Source organism: Monodelphis domestica, chromosome 5, assembly GCF_027887165.1.
Source record: "Monodelphis domestica isolate mMonDom1 chromosome 5, mMonDom1.pri, whole genome shotgun sequence".
Lineage (NCBI taxonomy): Eukaryota > Metazoa > Chordata > Mammalia > Didelphimorphia > Didelphidae > Monodelphis > Monodelphis domestica.
In genome coordinates, this window is record NC_077231.1 from 6,839,472 (window position 1) to 6,858,522 (window position 19,051).

Consider the following 19,051-nt stretch of genomic DNA (forward strand, 5'->3'; position numbering starts at 1 on the left):
CAAGAAAACCCCAAAAGGGGTCACGAAGAGTCAGAAACGACTGAAAAACAACTGAATGACAATAAAGTCTCGTAGAGAAGATGGAGAAGTATGGGTCAGACGAAAACTTCATCAGCCAAGCTAGTAGAACAGGAGAATTCCTAGAATGTCAGCACTTCAATGTCAACACAGCAGGAGGTTTCTAGGGTCTCTAGCTAGGAGAGGCAAGAGAGCCAGGATCCACAAAGGTCCTTGATGAGCTGAATTTAGGAAGATGACATACAGTAGGAATGTAGGGAAAGTCTTACATGCCAATTCCCAAGTACCCAAGAGATGTGGGAAGAATCTTGGAAGCATCTCAAAGAAATCTAGGAATTTTAATGGACCACACCCAAGGCCATCTGAGTCAGCCTCAGTGGGATGTGGCCACCAAAGCAGCCCCCACCCTCTTGGACTGCATGAAGAGGGGTGAGGGTACCAGGAAGAGGTCCCACTGTTCTCTGCCCAGAGTAACTGAGTCTGGTTCTGGACACCAATGTTCAAGAAGGAAAATGATATGTTGTAGACAATCCAAAGGAAGGCAACCAACAGTGCAGTGAAGGGCCTTGGAAGATATACCCAAAGACGTGAAGAAAAGACTCAAAGGAAATACCACAGCTGTCTTTTGGAATCTGATGTCATGTGGAAGGAAGGATTAGCCTTGTTTGGTTTGGCCCAAAGGCAAAGCCAGGAGCAATGTGGGCCAAGAGTCAAACTCTGCAAGCCCTTCTGGACATCAAGTCAAACCAATTGCTTTCCTGAGGTGACAAGGGTTGCCACCAATGGGAGACAGGGACCTCACTGTGAAGGCTTTCAAGCAGGCTAGACCATCTTTCAGGCTCTGGTTGGACCAGAGGCCTCTGCAGGCCCTTCCACCTTTGCCATTCTGGGATGTAATTTCTCCGGGTCCCTTTGGGAACATCTCCATCATTCATTGATCCAATCAGATTACCGGCCAATTGGCTGTCTACCTCCTCCAGCTGATGGGAGGTACAGTAGTAGCTTTTTAAAAAAAATATGCCAGCTTTAACACCCAACAACCTGGTAGGTATATTGCAGTATGCCTTCATCACTACCGGGCACTTCTCTCTACCCACTGAGAGGACATAGCCCAAGGCAAAGCATTTCAAAATGGTCAGAAAGGCTCCAGCGTGATCTGGCCAGTTTCAATAAGAGGTCAGCACATGCAAACTTCTGTATGAATGATAGCCAGTCTCAATACCAGGGCAAAAATGAACATGCATTCCTGTACCCAAGGGACTACAGGAAAATGCAGGCATGCCCCCTAAAAGAGCACTCCATTCTCACTCCTTGGCCAACTAAGGAGCTCTGAAAGCTTGACTATATAAAAGCCTCTGTATTTTATTGTATTTTGCTGATTGTTTTAAGATTTAATTTTGTGGTTTTAAATTCAAATATTAATGTATTCAATATTATTCTGTTACACTGAATCATTTTAATGTGCTGAGTTTTAACTACTGTTATATTGTTACCTTTCCTCTATAACTATACTGAACAAATATTATTGAATAAGCCCATATTTTTAAAAAATAGCCTTTTTTCCATTTTGGCTTTGTAAATTGTCACATGTGGATAGATGGACTTCATCAAAACTGATTACAATTGTATAATGTTTGGAAAATTTAATGAGCTAAAAATCTCAAATTGATTTAAAGGGGTCTTTAGACATGATTTTTAGATTTTTTTTTCAACAACTGATTATTTTGCCTGCCTCCAACAGGAGGTAAGGTCCATTTTAGTAGCTGAAGTGAAGTATAATTATAATCCCCACCTCCCGATGGGACATTACAGTCTCATACCAAAGGAGCTGGGAAGTTGATCCCAGGGCATGGTACCCCTGGATGGTTCCCAAAAGAAGGGCATCTCTCATTTGTAACTCCTCAGCTCACTTTACCCCCCCTTTCACCAGAATGATCTCTAGATTCTTGGTGACATTTTTAGACCCAACATCAACAGTACAGAGGTTTGGTCTTTTCTAGACTCCTCTGCCACATTTTTATAATAATGGCAGTAATCGCTTTTTAAAAATATCTCAGCCAAAGTTGAAACATTACTAACACCTGAAAACTTGTGACAAGTATCCATTAGCTTCTAAGGTTTTTTTTTTTTCTTTAAATGTCATACAGCAGACTCATGTAAAATATGATAGTGGGTTTATTTGCTATTGTCATTAAATGGGCTATTATAACTTTGGGGATTTTGATACTTCTTGAATGTGCATTACATGTTGTCTTACTGTTCTTTATAAAAAACTGTTACTTTGTGAAAATCATTTGCTTGTACTCATAGTGGATCGTGGCCAGGTTTGAAAAAGGAAATAAGATCTCATTTTTGGTGAGGAACCTTTGTATTCTACATTTCCTTAACTGACACAGTGTGTCAATGATTATAAGCTATATTTTTTATTTTTAAAACTCTTTTATTATTGTTTTTGCTTGCATGTGCAATATACTATTTCAGATTTTTTTAATTTTGTCTCTCCTTTTTGTATTTGAAGCACATGTCACCAGTATTAAGATTTTCTTTGACTTTTTTGATTTGCAGTAATATTTCCTATAATGTCAATGCATACCCAAAAAGCTTTAGACTATAAAAATGATGCCATTGATTGTTTAAAATTATGGGACTTTGCTTAATGATTCTGTCTGATTCCAGGACAAGAAAAGATAAAAATAGCCACTGCACAGTGCCAAAGAAGCACAAAGCTAAACTGCATAGTGCCAATCGAGTACAAGGTTAAAGAGACCAACCAATCCCGATGGGATTGATGAAAATTTTGAGCCATGACAAAAGGACTTGAACTTGTTTGGGGTTCAAGGTTGCAGCTGTTTAACATGTGTTAAAGGCAGGTTTTCCTTCTCCCACATTCTACCAAGTATCTCAAATTTGGCTCCTACCTGGCTCCTATAATTTAGTTCTTTTTCTCTTTTGTGGTATGGCAAACTTTCTATAGTCCTGGCTACTGACTGGGTAAATGCATAATTGCTTAAATCATTTTAATTGGGCCCTAATTCAAGGACCTGTTATAGATTTGTTTTTTCTTTACTTAGAATTTTTACACAAAAGACTTTGATAGTCTATATTTCATCCAGAAGTTATTTCTTTTTAATTTGGACATTTTAAAATATTTTTTATTTTCTCTTGCCAATTGATTCATATAACTCACAACTCAGTCATGCATCCCTAAGTGATCCCTGTGTTTTTCAATCACCCTCTGGGGGGGAGGGGGGAGGATGTATAATTATTATTTTAAATTGCAAAGTTTAAATTCCTTTTGAGAATAATTTTAGGTTAAGAAACATGCTACCTCTCTGAATCCAGAAAATGAATTATTTGGAGAAGGCACCATGAAGATGCCTCCACAGACCACACGCTTGCACCAAAAGATCCAGAGTGAACTTTGGGATGTGGTGATTTGAGCTGTGTGGGGTTTAAATGCATTTGTTTTGTATGTATATTCTTATGCCCAATGGGACTGCCCCCTAACTGGCTTTTTGTCAATGCGCCTAGCAATCATTGGTTTTGTTCTCTTTTCCTTTTATCCCCAAATTATTATAATTTCAAAGTTTTTGGTGAGAAATCTTTGTATTCTACATTTCCTTAGCTGACAGTGTGTCAATGATTATAAGCTATATGTCTCCATGTTGGTGAGATCACGTTATTGGTATTTAACTGGCAGTACTGCCTCCCACGTTCTCTATTCTTGCATGATGCAGCATTAGCAATGATGGTGGTAAGGCGGGGAAAATTTGAAAATGGCTAACCAGCCATGGGCACATGGTTTTTATTTTGTATCCTTTTCATTCCTTGATTTCTAATGATCCTTAATAAATCTCTTAAAATATAATATTTTTATTATTAGAGATATAAATTTAATTTTTACAATTGAGGGAAGCTTTTGTCAGCAGCCTAGGGTCTGCTCTTCAGTTCCTTTTATCTGGCTCTGAATAGAAGCCATTAGAGACTCATCAGATGGGTGCAGGGGAACAAAGCCAGTTAGTGTGGCTATACAGACCTCACCAAACAGATAAAAACATGAAGCACCACAGGCAAGATTCCCACTGATCTTAAGAGAAATGAATATCAAGAAATCTCAGACTGTCTCAGCCCCAGCAAACCAGAAATGATGGCCAAAGACAGAGGGAAGTTATCATGGGAGACTTACTCCAGTCCCACCATTCTGGAGTGAGGCAAACAGGGACGTCACTGCTAGAGGTCAGAAAAAGACCCAATGTATGGCATCATCTTCATGGTATCACCTTTAGTTTCGACCAATACCAGAGAACAGAGCAGGATGCCCATTGACAGAGGGGGAGAGGATGGCTAAACAAGCCATGGTCCATAGGTAAAATGGAATATTACTGTGTGATAAGGTGAGCAAGGGAAGACATGAACTGATGGCCACTAGGGGGCACTGGGCCTGCAGTCAGGAAGACCACAGACACTGCCAGCTGTGTGACATCTGGGTCCATCACTTTACTTCTATTTCCTTTTCTCCAAGGGTTATTGTGAATGAGGATCAAATGAGACAATAACTGGAAAGCCCTTAGGACAGGGTCCAACACATAGTAGGCACCCCATAAATGTTAGCCACGACAATGCAAAAGAGCCTACAATGTGCACAATGTCTTCCATGAGATACAAGGAGAGAACTGGAATTCGGAATGAAGTCTGGCCCCAGAGGCATGGGAAGATCTGCCCACCCTCCTCTGCCTGGGGACAGGCTGAGGAGGAAAAACTGACACAGTGCATGATTGTGAGTGACCACTGACACACCAACCTTTCCCCCTTCCTAAACCCGCTTTCCTTTTAAGTGTAAAGGCTTGGGCTGGGAGGGGCAGGGGATAGAAAAACAGAAAATGTGAATGAAGGAAGGGTCAGCAAGGAGAGCCAAAGTGGACAGGCAGCCAAGGGATGGAGGGGACACGGAGACCATTCAAGGGGAGAGGAAGAAGATAAACTGCTGGGACAATAGCCCTTTGCCTCTACCTCTGCTTGAAGGAGAGTGACTCGGCCAAAACTAAAGGAGCATAGTGAAGAAAGAAACGGCCAAAAGAGAGGCCCAAAGAAATGGCAGCAGATGGTAGGAGAGCCCACTCACTGTTCTCACTGAACTCAAGATAAGGGCCCCACATTCTGTGGCTTTCAAAGCACTGGGAGACTGCTAAGCTGCTCTCAGCAATCTGACAGTCATGGAGAGCAGGGGTACTGCAGGACCCAAGAAAAGCAAATGAAGTCTTGAGAAGAGGCTGGAGTTTGTTTATACAGAAATTCTGGACTGGCATTAAAGGATGGTGCATGTACATTTGTTAAGAGAAGCGGTGATTACGAAGGGTAGGCCTGGCTTCAGTAAGAATAAGCTGAGCCAAACTACTCTTGTTGGTGGCCACAGTCTACCTAGATCTCAGAAAATAGTTGGACGTCCTCTCTTGCTACCCCATGGTCAATTGTAAAGACATGCTTGATGATAATCTCATCTCTCCAAAGGGTCTGTCATCATGTCCCTGGTTCTGTCTAATGGTTCAAAACGAGAAACAGCTACGAGTCATCAGTGGAAAGGACACAAAGGATGAGGCAGTACAGACGGGCCCTTCTGTGTGGCCGGCAGTGCTCTGTCCAGCCAGCACTCAAGGGTCCTCAGCCATGCTGCTCTCAGCCCACAGTGAGCCCACACCACAGGCCTGTTGCTGGCTGGCTCCAAGGGAGAACACCAAGGTCACAAGCATGCTAACTCACAAAGAGAAGGTTTACTGGAAAGGCTGGGGACAGCCTCGTGGAAGTGTCCAAGATGACTGCCCAGTGGATCACCACATGGAGTGCTGCAGCCCAGCTTCTTCCCCAGGAAGGGCAAAGGGAGAGCTCCTACCTGCTTGACTGCTTGCTGGAGCTTTTCGAGGTTGATTTCCTTGGCCTCCTTCAGCAGCGTCTTCTCATCCATCTTCAACATGGAAACTCTGTACTGACAAAGCTCCACCACAACCACGTCGGGCTGCACCTCCTGAATGGTCTGTCAAGACACAAACAACATGCCCTTGCTGTTAAGGGCCTTCTTTTCTCTGAGACATTTAAAAGATGAGCCAAGGAACAACCTCTACCCAGGGGCACACCTCCAAGAAAGGATGGACACCGGCACGTCTAGCACATGACAAGACCCTGGTCAGCAGCAAAAAGGGGGGCAGTTAGGAGGCTCCGTGCTAAGAGCCAGACCCGAAGACAGCAAGTCTGGCTTCAAATGTGGCCTCTGATACTTAGCTGGGTGACCCCGGGGCAGAACACTTATGCCCCATTGCCTAGCCCTTACTGCTTTGCAGCCTTGGAACCAATACACAGCACTGATTCTGAAGGAAGGTAAGGGTTTAAAAAAAAAAGCAAAAGGGGCTGCTAAGTGGTCAACATTCCAATGTCCTTGAGGCTTTTGACTTTGTTTTAATAGGCTGACCTGTGGTTTCTATTGCCATAGGTTTCTATTTGGTGCATTCTAGTAATTTCCGTCCCAATCATTTCTTCCATCTTTCTTTTCCAAAATTTTCCCCTCTAGCACTCAGCATTCATTTACCAAAAAAAAAAAAGATTTAAAATCTCTTTTCGGCGGTGGAGGGGTGGGGAAGGATTCTTTGTCTGCTCATTTTTCCAGCCTACTTTGTGATTAGCAATGCATGTTGGGGCTGGAGGGGAGGTTCGGACTAGCACTGTGCTATTTTGGGGGAGGTGAAGGTGTGTTATTTTAGGCTCTAAGGGGCAGTTCAGCCTGGGGACCTGCCAGCTATCAATGCTCTCAAAGTAGGCTGATTTGGTGCTAAGTCTGCCTGCTGCACCCCTGGCCTGAGCACCAGCAGATGACAAGAGCCGGTCAGCATAGCACTGAACCCCTCAAATGAGTCTTACCGAGACAGACCCTTGCAATCTGCCCCAGAGCTCAAGGACAGGCTTCTCCCTTGCCAATGGCTGCCTTCCTTTCCTGAAGGGTGGCTTTTGTTTGACCTCATCCCTCCTTTCCAAAGAGAGGCAAACCCTGCCTCTGGTAGAATTTTCAAGGTGACTAGCCAGAGGGCCATGCGGGTTCCTTCTCACAACAGGCTGCCTACACTGATGCTTTCAGATTAGAGTGCCTCAGGGAGCCCCCTTGGTCTGCCACAGCTCAGCCTCAGAAGGACCAAACCAGAGAACACGGAGGCCACGGAGTGCTGGAATATTAATTAAGCCAGCCATGGCTGCTATTCAGAGTAGGAACGGGGATGGGCATTTATTAAACACCCACTTTCTCTGTCCTAGGCACTGTGCTAAGAAGTACGTTCCATGGGATTTCCCACATTTCCCTGGACCCATGAACACCATGAGCATCCACAACCTGGGCATGGGCCCAGACAGGAAGGGGGCCTGGATGGATCCCTGACCACCAACCCTTAATGGCTAGGGGATGATGGAACTCGGGAAGCTTTCCCAGTCAGATCAAGGATAAAGATGCTGAGTCCACTGCCTCTGCTTTTATCCAGCAGGGCTGGAATTACTAACAGTAGCAGAAGACAAAAAAATAGCAGGAATAAGCACAAACAAAGCAGATTTTTTTCAGTATCTCCCACCTTGCCCCACTCACATCTTCTGTCTCCCACTGAGGAAACTATCTTCAGAATGGCCTTTCACTGTCCTCTGCCTCAGTCAGGCCTGCCTTCTCCAACATTCCTATCACTTCCCAATTTTCTCATTCCTTTCATGTTCTTTGGGAATACAAATCAAAGTTCTCTCAAATGATACTGTTAATTGGCTGGGGGTGGGGGGTGGGGGGCTATTTCCAGAAGAGAAGAATCTGCAAGAGAATAGGGGGTGTAAATCTCTTCTTTTCTTTCCCCTTCTCCTCCTCAGCAGGAAACCAAAGGAAGAACTAAGCTGAGAAAGGCAAGGGTCTCCTTTTGAGTCCCCAGAGGAGCTCTCATCAATTGACATATGGTCAATGGTAACTCCAGCTGAAGAGACCTTCAGAACTCCACAGACCTCAGAGGCATGGAGTCTCAGGCCAGGAAAGGACCGCAGAGGCTGCCAGCCTGAGCCCCCAGCCTGATGCATGCATCCGAACTTCAGTTAGATAGCCACAAGGCAGCCAGGGGAAGAGATGCCTCTCCAGCTCCGTGCCGGGCTATGGGAAAAGACTGAACACAATCAGTCAGAATCCCCAGGTCCTGCACTCCCCAGCAACTAGGCCTGGTTTCAAGGCTTCGGGTGCAAACCAGACAATCTCCGGGACCCCTTCCAGTTAGTTCCTGGATGACCCAATCATAGAGGAGGCAGCCAGCCTGCCCCCTCCCTTCCAGGTGCCAGAGATCCTCCATGCCTGAAGGCTTCTCAAAGATCCCTCTCCTCCAGAGCCCGTTTCTGGCATGGCTCCCTCCCCTATAATACCCCCACTGTACCTTCACAACGTCTCTCTTGCTGTCATCACTGAAGTGAGCAGTGCCGACCACATACACCTTACTGCCTTCTTCTGTGACCAATTCAGTGACAGTGCCCGGCAGACTGGGCTGCTTTTGCCTCTTCTTCATTTTCATCTCCAAGAGGATCTTAAAAGCATCTACGTCAGCTGCAAACACAGTAAAGGATGCCCCATGACAGAACCATCCTCCTACGTGTATTCATGGGTATAAATATTGGTGTCAGAGGATCATTGGGAGCCCCTTCCCTCCCCATGAAGGAAGTCAGCAAATCCCCACACTGGGCTTCTCTTAGACAGGCTAAGAGTCTGCTTGGATCCGAGCACGGCTCCTGGCTTAAAATCGCCAAGAAGTCAACAGCCCTTTACATGGGACACACTCAATCCCCTGCTTGACCATCAGCCTTGCTAGTAAAAGCCAACAGAACCCCAACTCACACATTTGGGACTGATGTTCCTTACTGCAAACACAGCCAGGGTGCCACCATGAGCTTGGACAGATGAGGCTACAGAATGGATGCCCTCCAAGACACCACACATCAAAACCAACCAACTTAGGGACAAAATCCCATCCTATCAGTACTGAGGTGATCTGTGGGCAGGGCAGCCTCTTTGGAGTTTCCCCAGGCCTTTCACAGAGCAGAAGCACCCAGCTTGAAGGGGCAGACCCTGGGCAACAAGCTGCTGCCTGGGCAGTCCAGGCCCTCTGTAGGAGGGTGCAGGGCATGCAAATCACCAAGACAGAGATCATTTCCAGCTCCATCCTCCCCCCTCCCCCTCCCCCAGACCTCAAATCATTTGTTCTTCCTTCCTTTAAAAAACAAAACAAAAACCACTTATCTTTTGTCTTAGAATCCATTTTATGTATTGTTTCCAAGGCAGGAGAGTGCTAAGGGCTAGGCAATGGGGATTAAGTGACTGACCAAGGTCATATAGCTAGGAAGTGTCTGAGGCCAAATTTGAACCCAGGACCTCCCATCTCTAGGCTTGGTTCTCAAAACACTGAGTCACCTAGCTGTCACCACGAGGTTCATTTAGACTAAAGGCTGAACCTAGAAGAGCCAGTGAGAACTGCTGACAACACCTGCACCATCAGCAAGACTCTGCTTGAGTCTCTGTGAAAACTGGACAATAACTAGTCCCAATGTCTTTCAAAGCTCCTGGGCCAGAGAAGCAGCCCTGGGAGGGATTCAGGTCTGGATGAGTTTTGAGATCATTGAGCCATTTAATAGATGAGAAAATACAGTGAAAAGCTGAGTGACTTACCCAAGGTCACACAGGGAATAAGTAGTAGAGGCAGAATTTGACCCCAGCTCCCCAGAGTCCCAATCCAAGGCTCTTTCCCCAAGATCAGCAGTTCTCTAAATAGGGGCTAGGGATCCCTGAGGTCATAATCACACTAAGATGTTTCTGTTTCTAACAATATCAATTGAGATCACCCACGTCAACCAAAGCTCTTCAGGAGAGGGATTCCATTCTTTTTAAGATGGATGACTGGACGGCTCAATGGATAGTGAGCCTGGACTGGAGTCTGGAGGTCCTGGGTTTAAAAATTCCCTCAGATACTTCCTTCCTGGGTGACCCTGGATAAATCACTTAACCCCAATTGCCTAGCCTACTGATCCTCTGCCTTGGAATCGATTCGGAGACAGAAGGTAAGGGTTTAAAGAAAAGAGTGAAAGGTCTTCAGGCCAAAAGGTTTAAGAAGCACTGGACTAGACCTACAATGGGCCATCCCTGCCATAGTAGAAATCACAGGCCTTTGGCTACCTGAACAGAGATTTGGGGGTCAATTTCCTACTCCCCTGAGGCCTTTTTGCCTGCACGGATTTGGAGGTCTATGTTTCAGGGGGTGGCCTTCTCCCAAGCCTTGTTGGTCAGACAAATTCAGGCAAGAGAAGCTTGGTTTTGTACAACAATTTCCCTTTGGCCATAGGGTCTGGCCAACTTTGGGACAAACTGGGCTTTTTCCTGGGCCTAGAGGATCATCAGTACTGGCTTCCTACCATCAGGAAAAGGCAATTATTAAGGTTCTAAAGAGTGAAATATAGCACTGCTGGGCTTGTACCCCAAAGAGATAATGGACAAAAAGACTGGTACAAGAATATTCATAGCTGCGCTCTTTGTGGTGGCCAAAAACTGGAAAATGAGGGGATGCCCTTCCATTGGGGAATGGCTGAGCAAACTGTGGTATATGTTGGTGATGGAATAGTATTGTGCTAAAAGGAATAATAAAGTGGAGGGATTCCATGGAGACTGGAACAACCTCCAGGAAGTGATGCAGAGCGAGAGGAGCAGAACCAGGAGAACATTGTACAAAGACTGATACACTGTGGTACAATAGAACGTAATGGACTTCTCCATTAGTGGCGGTGTAATGTCCCTGAACAATCTGCAGGGATCTAGGAGAAAAAACACTATTCATAAGCAGAGAACAAACTGAGGGAGTAGAAACACAGAAGAAAAACAACTGCTAGAATACATGGGTCAAGGGGATATGGCTGGGGATATAGACTCTAAATGAACATCCTAATGCAAACACCAACAACATGGAAATAGGTTCTGATCAAGGACACAAGTAATACCCAGTGGAATTGTGTGTTGGCTATGGGGGGGGGGGGGAGGAGGGGGATAGAAAATGATTTTTGTAACCAAGGAATAATGTTTGAAATTGACCAAATAAAAAAATGTCCATTAAGAAAAAAGAATGAACATACAAAGATTCTGAGAATCACTGGAGACCACCCCAGGGCCACAGTCCGAAGCCCCGGTGGGAGGGGCTGGCTCCTCGGCAGCCTGCAAAACAAAATCATGACAGCGGGGTTTCAGGAGAGGTCACAGAGATTAAGCCAAAGCTGGTGAGACCTGACCTGCTGGATTCATCAGCCTCACTGTCTCCTGCCTGTTTTGAGAGCAGACTGGGTGATGTGATCATTTGGCACACACCACTGTGTGCTAAACTAAGGCAGCTCCAGGACATGCACCATTTTCTAGGAGGTCCCTAAGTAGCCCCCCACCCAATTTCTAAGTCAGCCCTCCCTAAGACTGCAGAAATAGGCCCCTTGGAGGCTATGTGGAGAGCTGCCAGGGCATCATCCCAGAGAGGCAGGGGTCAGGCACTCTGACTGGCTTTGGTCTAAGAACTGCCCTTGCCCCCAAGTGCTCCACAGCAGGGTCTTGTGGGGTTGGCGATGCTGAATAGCTCAAGGCCGCAAGCACAGAGAATGCAAGGGGAGACATGGCTAGGCCTTGGTTCTCCGTTACACTGATACTCCTTCTTCCTACAGCAGTGTCTCTGCCAGGGAGCAAGAGACCTTCCTTCCCAAAAGTCAAATCATCTTGACCAAATGCAGCAAGCTCTTGAAAAAAGCCCCGTCTGCCCCTGTGGACGTGGAACAGTACAAAGAGCCAGCAGCCAGTCAGCTGCCGCCAGGCTGGGATCCCTCCACTTCTGCTCAAGACTCTCACGGATTCTAATCAGGCTTTTTATCCAAGTTCCAAACTTTATTCAATGGATATTGACTTCTTAAGCTTCTGTCAGATGAGAGGCCCTGAATGGAGAAAACTCAGGCCTGATGGGAACTGAAGCCCCACCGATGCTGACCGATCCCCTCCCACAATTGAAAAGGCTCCTGGGCAGTTCCACAGGCCAGTCTTTGTAAACACTCCCCACATTTATTGGGTAGCACCTCTGCACAAGGCTCCACGCTCAGGCCTAAGGAGCCCTTGGGAGCTTAAACACGGGTGGATGTTACAGATGGGCCGGACTCCAGGACCATAGAGAACACATAGCTGAGGGGACAATATTTGGTGTTCCAAGAATACTGTCTCTAAATAGGCTGAACTCCTCCTCGACATTACCCCCATAGTGGTAGCTTGGTTTTGCTTCACTGCGATTTGTAGCCCCCACACTTCAATCCCCTTTAAGCCGATATCCCTCTCCACCCTCCAGCCTATCACTCCTCCACCCTGGCCTCCCCTTCTAGTGCTACTTCTTCACACACACTCGGCCTTTCTCTTCTACTGTCACTGCCCTGGGGCTAGCCTGGTCGGAGGGATCTCTGTTTCTAGCTGGCTCTAAGTCACTGCTCCCGTTCAAAAATGTCCTTCCCGTGATTCCCTATCTCCTCAAGGAGGACACACAAAGTCTGAGGGGGCCTTCTGGCTGATCCAGGCCCAACTGGCCTCCCTGCCTACTTCAAGCACTCCCCACTGACCAAAAAGATCCTGCCCACTTCTTCCAAGCACCGGCCGGGCTCCCCCTGCCTTCCTTTGTCCCCTCACATGCTACACTGTAGGAGACGGCTGTGTGCTCTATTCCTGGCCACCCCCCATTCTGGAGGGGAGGTAGTAAGTTTTCCCTGGGCATAGGACAGCCCTGGCTAACCGAGGGCTCCTCAGTTAAAGGACTGTGAGGGTTCTAGGTGGAGGAACCTGGATGTAGGTTAGCGCCTGTGTCTGCTTCGGGGAGTGAGAGGGAGTCATACTACCATGGTGAAATGTCCTTGTCATGGCATTCTGGCTCATCTGTGGCCACAGGGCAGTTTCCTTAGTTCCGGACACACACTCACCTCCTGGGGCTGTTCCTCCTGCATTCCTAGGGAGCTGAATAGGTCTTTGAAGAAGGCTAGCCTGTGGAACGACACACAAAGAGACAGAAAGATGTGAAGGTCCAAGGACACTTTACCCGGAGGCCAACCATCCCAGCTGCCCTGAAAGAACTCGGAGCAATGATTCTGAGTGCAGCCACGTCTACAGTCCCTGATAACGCTGTCCTCGGAGCCCAGTGGGATAGGCCTCTGTGACACAGAGAGGCAGAGGGAGGCACGAGCCATGGTCTGAGCACCCTTGGAGGAGGGGAAGACACTACTGAGGACGCTCGCTCTACACAATAGCAAGGGATGCCGAACGAACAAACTTCCCAACACACAATTCAAAGCCAGGCAGCTTTAAAGACAATGAGAACTTCAGGGCCAAGTCCTTTCCCACCTCTGGGCCTTAGCTCCTCCATTCCTAAGGTGAAGAGACTGGACCAGATATCTCTAAGGGTCTAAGGCCTGGTTACTGTGAATCAATCCACAGGCATTTACAAAGATCCATGATGCCCCAAACCCTATCCTGGGTGCTGAAAACACAAAGACAAATAAAACAGAAAGCAGCAGCAAATGTCATTTGGCAAAGAGAAAACTGGACAATAATAATGCTGGAAAGGTGTGTGCAAGGAGGAGAAGCGCACTAATACACTGTTGGTGGAGCTGCAAAATTGGTCCAACTGTTCCAAAGCAGCTTGGGATGATGCACAAAACCTAAAAGATCCCTTTCCTTTCTTTCAGTGAGTGAGAATACCCCCCCCCAAGGCCAAAGAAAAGAAAAGAAGACCCCCACCTGTAACAGCATATTCCTGGCACCAGTCACTCTACCTGTGTGTGGGATCGGTTAAAGCCTATGAAGGCCACATAAGGGCTGCTAAACTCAGACCGATTGCAATGACCAATCCGAATCCAAGGGAAAAAAAGGCAACAGAATTCCCACTATGCCAATGTCCTCTGCACTTGGCTCAGTGCCTCTACTGCTTTTCTCTTTCCTCCCTCCTGTCAGAAGGCCTCTTTGGACAGGACAGAGATCTTGATCCACGATGAAGGCCAGATGGCAGGACCACACACCTCCGAGACTCCCCTCGTGTCTCTTCCATGGCCAGCGGAGCACACGCGTGTGTATAGCCTCAAGTCTGCAAAGCACTTTGTCTGTCACATTTGAACCCAAGAACAAGCCTGCAAGGCAGGTCTCTGATTAACCTCACTTCACAGAGGAGGCCATCTCCATTCCAAGGCATCCGTACTCCGTGGTCACAGGCTTTCAGAACTGGGAGGAATCTGAGAGATGGGCTTCTTCCCTTCTACTTCTCCCAGACTACTCAACCCTTGGCATATGACAAACGGGACGTGAGAAACTGTTTCAGGTAAACCCTGAAAACAGGAAGGACGCCAAAAGAGAAAACTAATTTTACCCATTTACTCTGTTGCAGAGGTATTAAAAAGAAAGCTTCTGAAGAATAATGGCCATGTTCTTCATTTCACATATACCAACTGAATGGAAAACTAGAAGTTGGCTCCATCCGAATTATAATTCAAACAGATTTCAGAAAACACTTCATTTTGTCTAATTACTCATTACATTCAAACTTCTATGAAAATAATCTCATGTTTCCCCAGTCAGTCACTCATCACCACTGTTTGTTTTGATACTAAACGGGTGATTTCTGGGGTTTTGTTTCCTTAGCAATGACAGTTCTCTTGGGCAAAGTAAAGAGCAGTCAAATATAAGGCATGTTTCTGCAAAAGAAAGCTTTCTGATGTTAGCAGTTTTGAAATATTCTGATTAAAACTGGAAAAAATCCAATAAAAAATGACTAATACAATCAATACTCCAAAGGATTTGGACCTCCTGGAACCAATAATCCAGATAGTCACCTAGGAAGCTGTCCCCTCGCCTGCCCGCCTCCTCCCAGTATCTGTCGGCCAAAGTCAAGCCCAAGAAAGGAAATGGTGGGCATTCCGCTGTCCACTTTTCATACTCTGGCCAGCATCCAGTTCCTTGGTGACATCTTGTATTCCTGCTCTTCCTGGAAGCTCCACAATGGCTTGGGGACGAAGCCTCCTCACACCCACTGTATACTGCTATCCCTGGGATAGCATTGCCATTGCTATCCCTGGGAGGAGAGGCATTTGGGCTTCTTCAGAGACTGTTCTGTCCCATGGCTTGCATCCATCCACACAAGAGGTACAGAATGCTGGCAGTAAAAACTTGGGTCATTAAGCAAGCGTTGCAGTTCCTGAAAGCAATCCAGCCTATTCTCCTCATCCTTTGAAATTCTGGGCTCAACTTGTTGTCCATTCAACTGAAAGTCATGACCTGGGCAAGAGTTAATTCTTCAGCCTCTTGTTCTTGTGGGGCTGGTTGAGGACAGAAAGAGGAGCAGGGAGAAACAGAAGGAGGGGAGAAAGAAAGACAGAGACGGAGAGAGAATGAGGGGTAAGAGTGAGAGAAAGAATGTGCGCAGGTTAAGTATCTATCAAGGATCCTAGCAGGAAAAATCAATTAGCAAATCTAATCTTGAAAGGGATCTCACTGACCATCTGGTTTAACTGGTTCACGAACTGAGAAACCCAAGGCCCAAAGAGGGACATCACCTGCTCAGTGACACGGTGGCTTTTTAAAGGTGCTTGTTTAGAGTGCCACTATTAGCCAAAGCTTTCTTGCCTTCCTTTTGAAATCCTGTGTCAGGGAGAGCCCAACTAAATCATAGCCTCCTGCATTTCACAAAGACCAAGCTAAGTCAGTCCTTTAATATTTAGAGGGGCCTGCAGCCAACTGTGACTAGTCTGATCCAAAAATGGCACACGATGTTCTCCGACCTCCACTTTGCACTGTTCCCTTTACCTGGAATGCCATCGTCCCCCTGTTACTATCCTACTGAATTCCTATCCATCTCCAAGTCCCTTTTCCCAGGGGCCCCTACATGAAGTACATTAAGTTATCAATGTTAGGCTCTTCTGCCCCCAGGGCTAGGAGCCCCAAAGGCACAGGCTTTCTCTTACCTAAGCTTCCTCAGAAAGGCTCTGTAGACAGAAGGGTAGGTTAATGAGTGCTTAGCCCCAGTCTAGGTGACAGAATGGTGAGAGGTCAGAATACAGCCACAGAACAGGGATCCCCACTCTACACACCGGACAACCCAAGGGGGCTACCTCCTCTTCCTAGGCCTTCCTCTCCTGATCTGTGCCATGAGAGATCCCCAAAGTCAATGAAACACAAACTCTTCTCTAGCCTCAAACTCCCAACCCCAGCCTCAGATCGTAGTACCCCCCTTCCCTCCCTGCCTGGCACACACACACAGCAACCAGAAAGGCTTGCCAGGGCCTGCCTGGCAGACAATCAGCTTGAAAGCATGTTTTCAGTCCCTGTTTTTTGACAGAAAGTAACCAACAGCTGCTGCTTCCAAGCAGAGATTGCAGGAGATTTGCTGCCAACACACCCAAACAGATTAAAATCTTTAACAAGGTGGGAGGGAAACATCCTGCATCCTTTGTCAAGGGGAAGGGAGGGATCCATTGGGCTCCCTGCAACCTGGCTGGCTGGCCTCCCACAAATGAGACACACATACGTGTCACAAAGCTACACTTGCTCCTAGTCTCCTCCCTCCCCCCCCTTCCAGCACCCAGGTGTTCTACCTGCCCAGTCACTGCTGGTGGTTGGTGCAGCCCCTGGAGGGCCCAGCCACCTCTTAAGGCCAGTAGCCCAAGGGGCCAGTGTCAAGCTCTGGACCTGTAGTAAAGAGCGAAGCAGGCCTAGGGAGCCTAGAATACTGGGGCTCATCCTGTAGCTGAGATATCCTCACTAGCAGTGTCTTCCAGGAAGCTTAGGCCAACTTTAGGGGTTGGCTTCAGGTGCGCCCTCCTCAGACCTGCTGAGCCCACAAAACCTAAGGATAGACAGCCCCATCCCCAGAGGGTTTGAAGAACACTTTATGGAGAAATAAGCCAAATCACACTGAGGGGAACCTGCTTCTGGCATCCAGGCCAGCCTGAAGTGTTGTATCTCTGTGTCTGAGTCCTTCTGGGGGCAGAGAACAACTGCTAAGGACAAAGGCTTCAGGAGAATACCAGCATCTTTGGGAAGCTCCCCCAAACACCCAAACAGAACCCAGCAACCCAGACTGGTCTTCAGCCTGAGGGAGCTTGGGACCCAAGCTTGGCCTAGGATTCAATGGATGGGAATTTCCCTGGAGGCATATAACTCACTACGGAATAAGGCAGCTCACTCCACCAATTATGAGGCAGGGATGATGCAGGGGCATGGAGAGCCCTTCAAAAGCTCTCCTGCACTTGCTGCTTGACTCTGGGAAAAACTAGGATTGTCCCACCATGGCCACAGAGCTCTCCCTCCTTCCTTGTGAATTCTTCTAGGGAAAATGTCAGAGGGCTCTGACAGGAAAATTCTTCAAGACAACCAGGAATGGAGCTCCTGGCCACCACCGTTCCCCTCCTTTAGATCTCTCTCATACAGAGAAGTAAGGGTGCATAAAGAAATTCCAGCCATGGGCTGAGGAGAGCTCAGCTTCAAACCATTCCTCTGCCATTTCTGATCTGTCAAACTGGAGACAGACTAATTCAGCCCTCTGGGCCTTGTAAAATGAAGATGAGCACCTGGGATACTCAGTGACTTCACAGAGGGGTTGGGAGGCTAAATGGGAAAGGTGTAACGCCTGGCAAAGGACTGGTTTTCATTTTCTCCACAATTCCTTCTCCAAGGGCAGTCCCACAGGGCAGTCTATGGGCAGTCTCCTTATTCCCTCTCTTCTACATACAGACTTAGATGAAACTTCTCTTTGCCCAGGCAGAAAGCAGCAGGCCCTGGGTCCCTCCTGGCCAGGATTGGGGGCTTGGGTGGAGGGAAAGGGCCATCCTGAACTCAGGTAAAGTAACCCCTTAGAAACACTACCCATTACCCCTGGAATGGAAGGAGGCAGGCAGGCACCTGTTAGAAAGCTCCAAGGGGCCAGTCAATTCTCAAGTTCCTTACTGTGAGGGAGTCTCCTTCACACCCAAAGGAAGTGCCCCAGAAACCTATCCCTCCTGCTCTCCCATCCCTCACCAGCAGAGTAACAAAGGGACTTGAGCCTTGGAGGGGACATCCATGAGGTACCTGGGGCTCCAGGCACTGGGCCCATAGCCTTATAGGAAGGAAGCTCCTAAAGAACACTCCACTGCCTTGAGACAGGGAAGCACAGGGGGGCTGTAGGCCCTGGGACATATTGGAGCCAACTAACACTTTCTCCTTGCTGGTCTGGCTGAGGGATGGGGAGGACTGTTTCAGAGCCCCTTGTTGGTAACTTGGAAGGCTGGTCATCACTGTCAAGAGGCCCGTGGAAGCTGCCACTTCCCCAAGGAAATTGCCACTGTGTCCCAACTCTACTGACCTAAAGCACCAGGGATGACAGCCACTCTTCACCCATTATCTCCTTTGGACTGCCCCATGAGGAAACAGGCCTTGGAACCCAGGCCTGACTCCCAAACCACCCCTCAACCCCCATGCCAGCCATCTTGGATCTGAGTGGCCTCCAGACTAGGCCACTCTAGAGGTGAAGAAATGAAGACTCAGTCCTCTTGGGAGCTGGAAGCAAATGAGGAAGCCTGGGAGGAAGGAGGGTAGTTCTCAGCCAGGGTCCCACCAACCAAAGGGCTCCTGGAGCCCAGGCTCTGGGTCAGCCCAGTATAAGCTGTTCAGGGAGGTGGGGCAGGCCATTTCCAGCCCCAACCTTTCTCCTGAGCTCAGCCCTCATCTACTCTGATCCCCTCAAATCACTCTAGGACCCTGCTGCTCCCCCTCACAGACCCTCCAATGCCTGCTATGCTCTGCCTGTCTGTTAATACTCAGCTGTCATTCCTCCCCCCCCCCCCCCACTTCTGCCCAGGATTCCCAGCACTGGAGGATGCCAGACCATTTACACCGGAGCCCACATTCCCTCTTTCTTCAGGACTCTCTTGACTCTCCAGGGCCAGGCCCACAGTGGGCACTCCTCCCCTCCCTCCC

General features: G+C 47.7%; 1 protein-coding gene across 15 annotated transcripts in view; it reads right to left on the reverse strand.

The window, feature by feature from the left end:
- The window catches only part of TRABD (TraB domain containing), a 36,992-nt gene that overhangs the window by 16,933 nt on the left and 1,008 nt on the right, over window positions 1-19,051 (reverse strand). For 10 of the 15 annotated variants that reach the window (XM_056797572.1, XM_056797567.1, XM_056797557.1 and 7 more), the window contains exons 2-5: window positions 13,033-13,093; window positions 11,179-11,257; window positions 8,445-8,611; window positions 5,906-6,046 (exon numbers count right to left, since the gene is read on the reverse strand). In XM_056797572.1, coding sequence (XP_056653550.1) covers window positions 5,906-6,046; window positions 8,445-8,611; window positions 11,179-11,257; window positions 13,033-13,093 — 448 coding nt within the window. The other 5 variants (XM_056797558.1, XM_056797560.1, XM_056797559.1 and 2 more) reach the window with 5 other exon arrangements.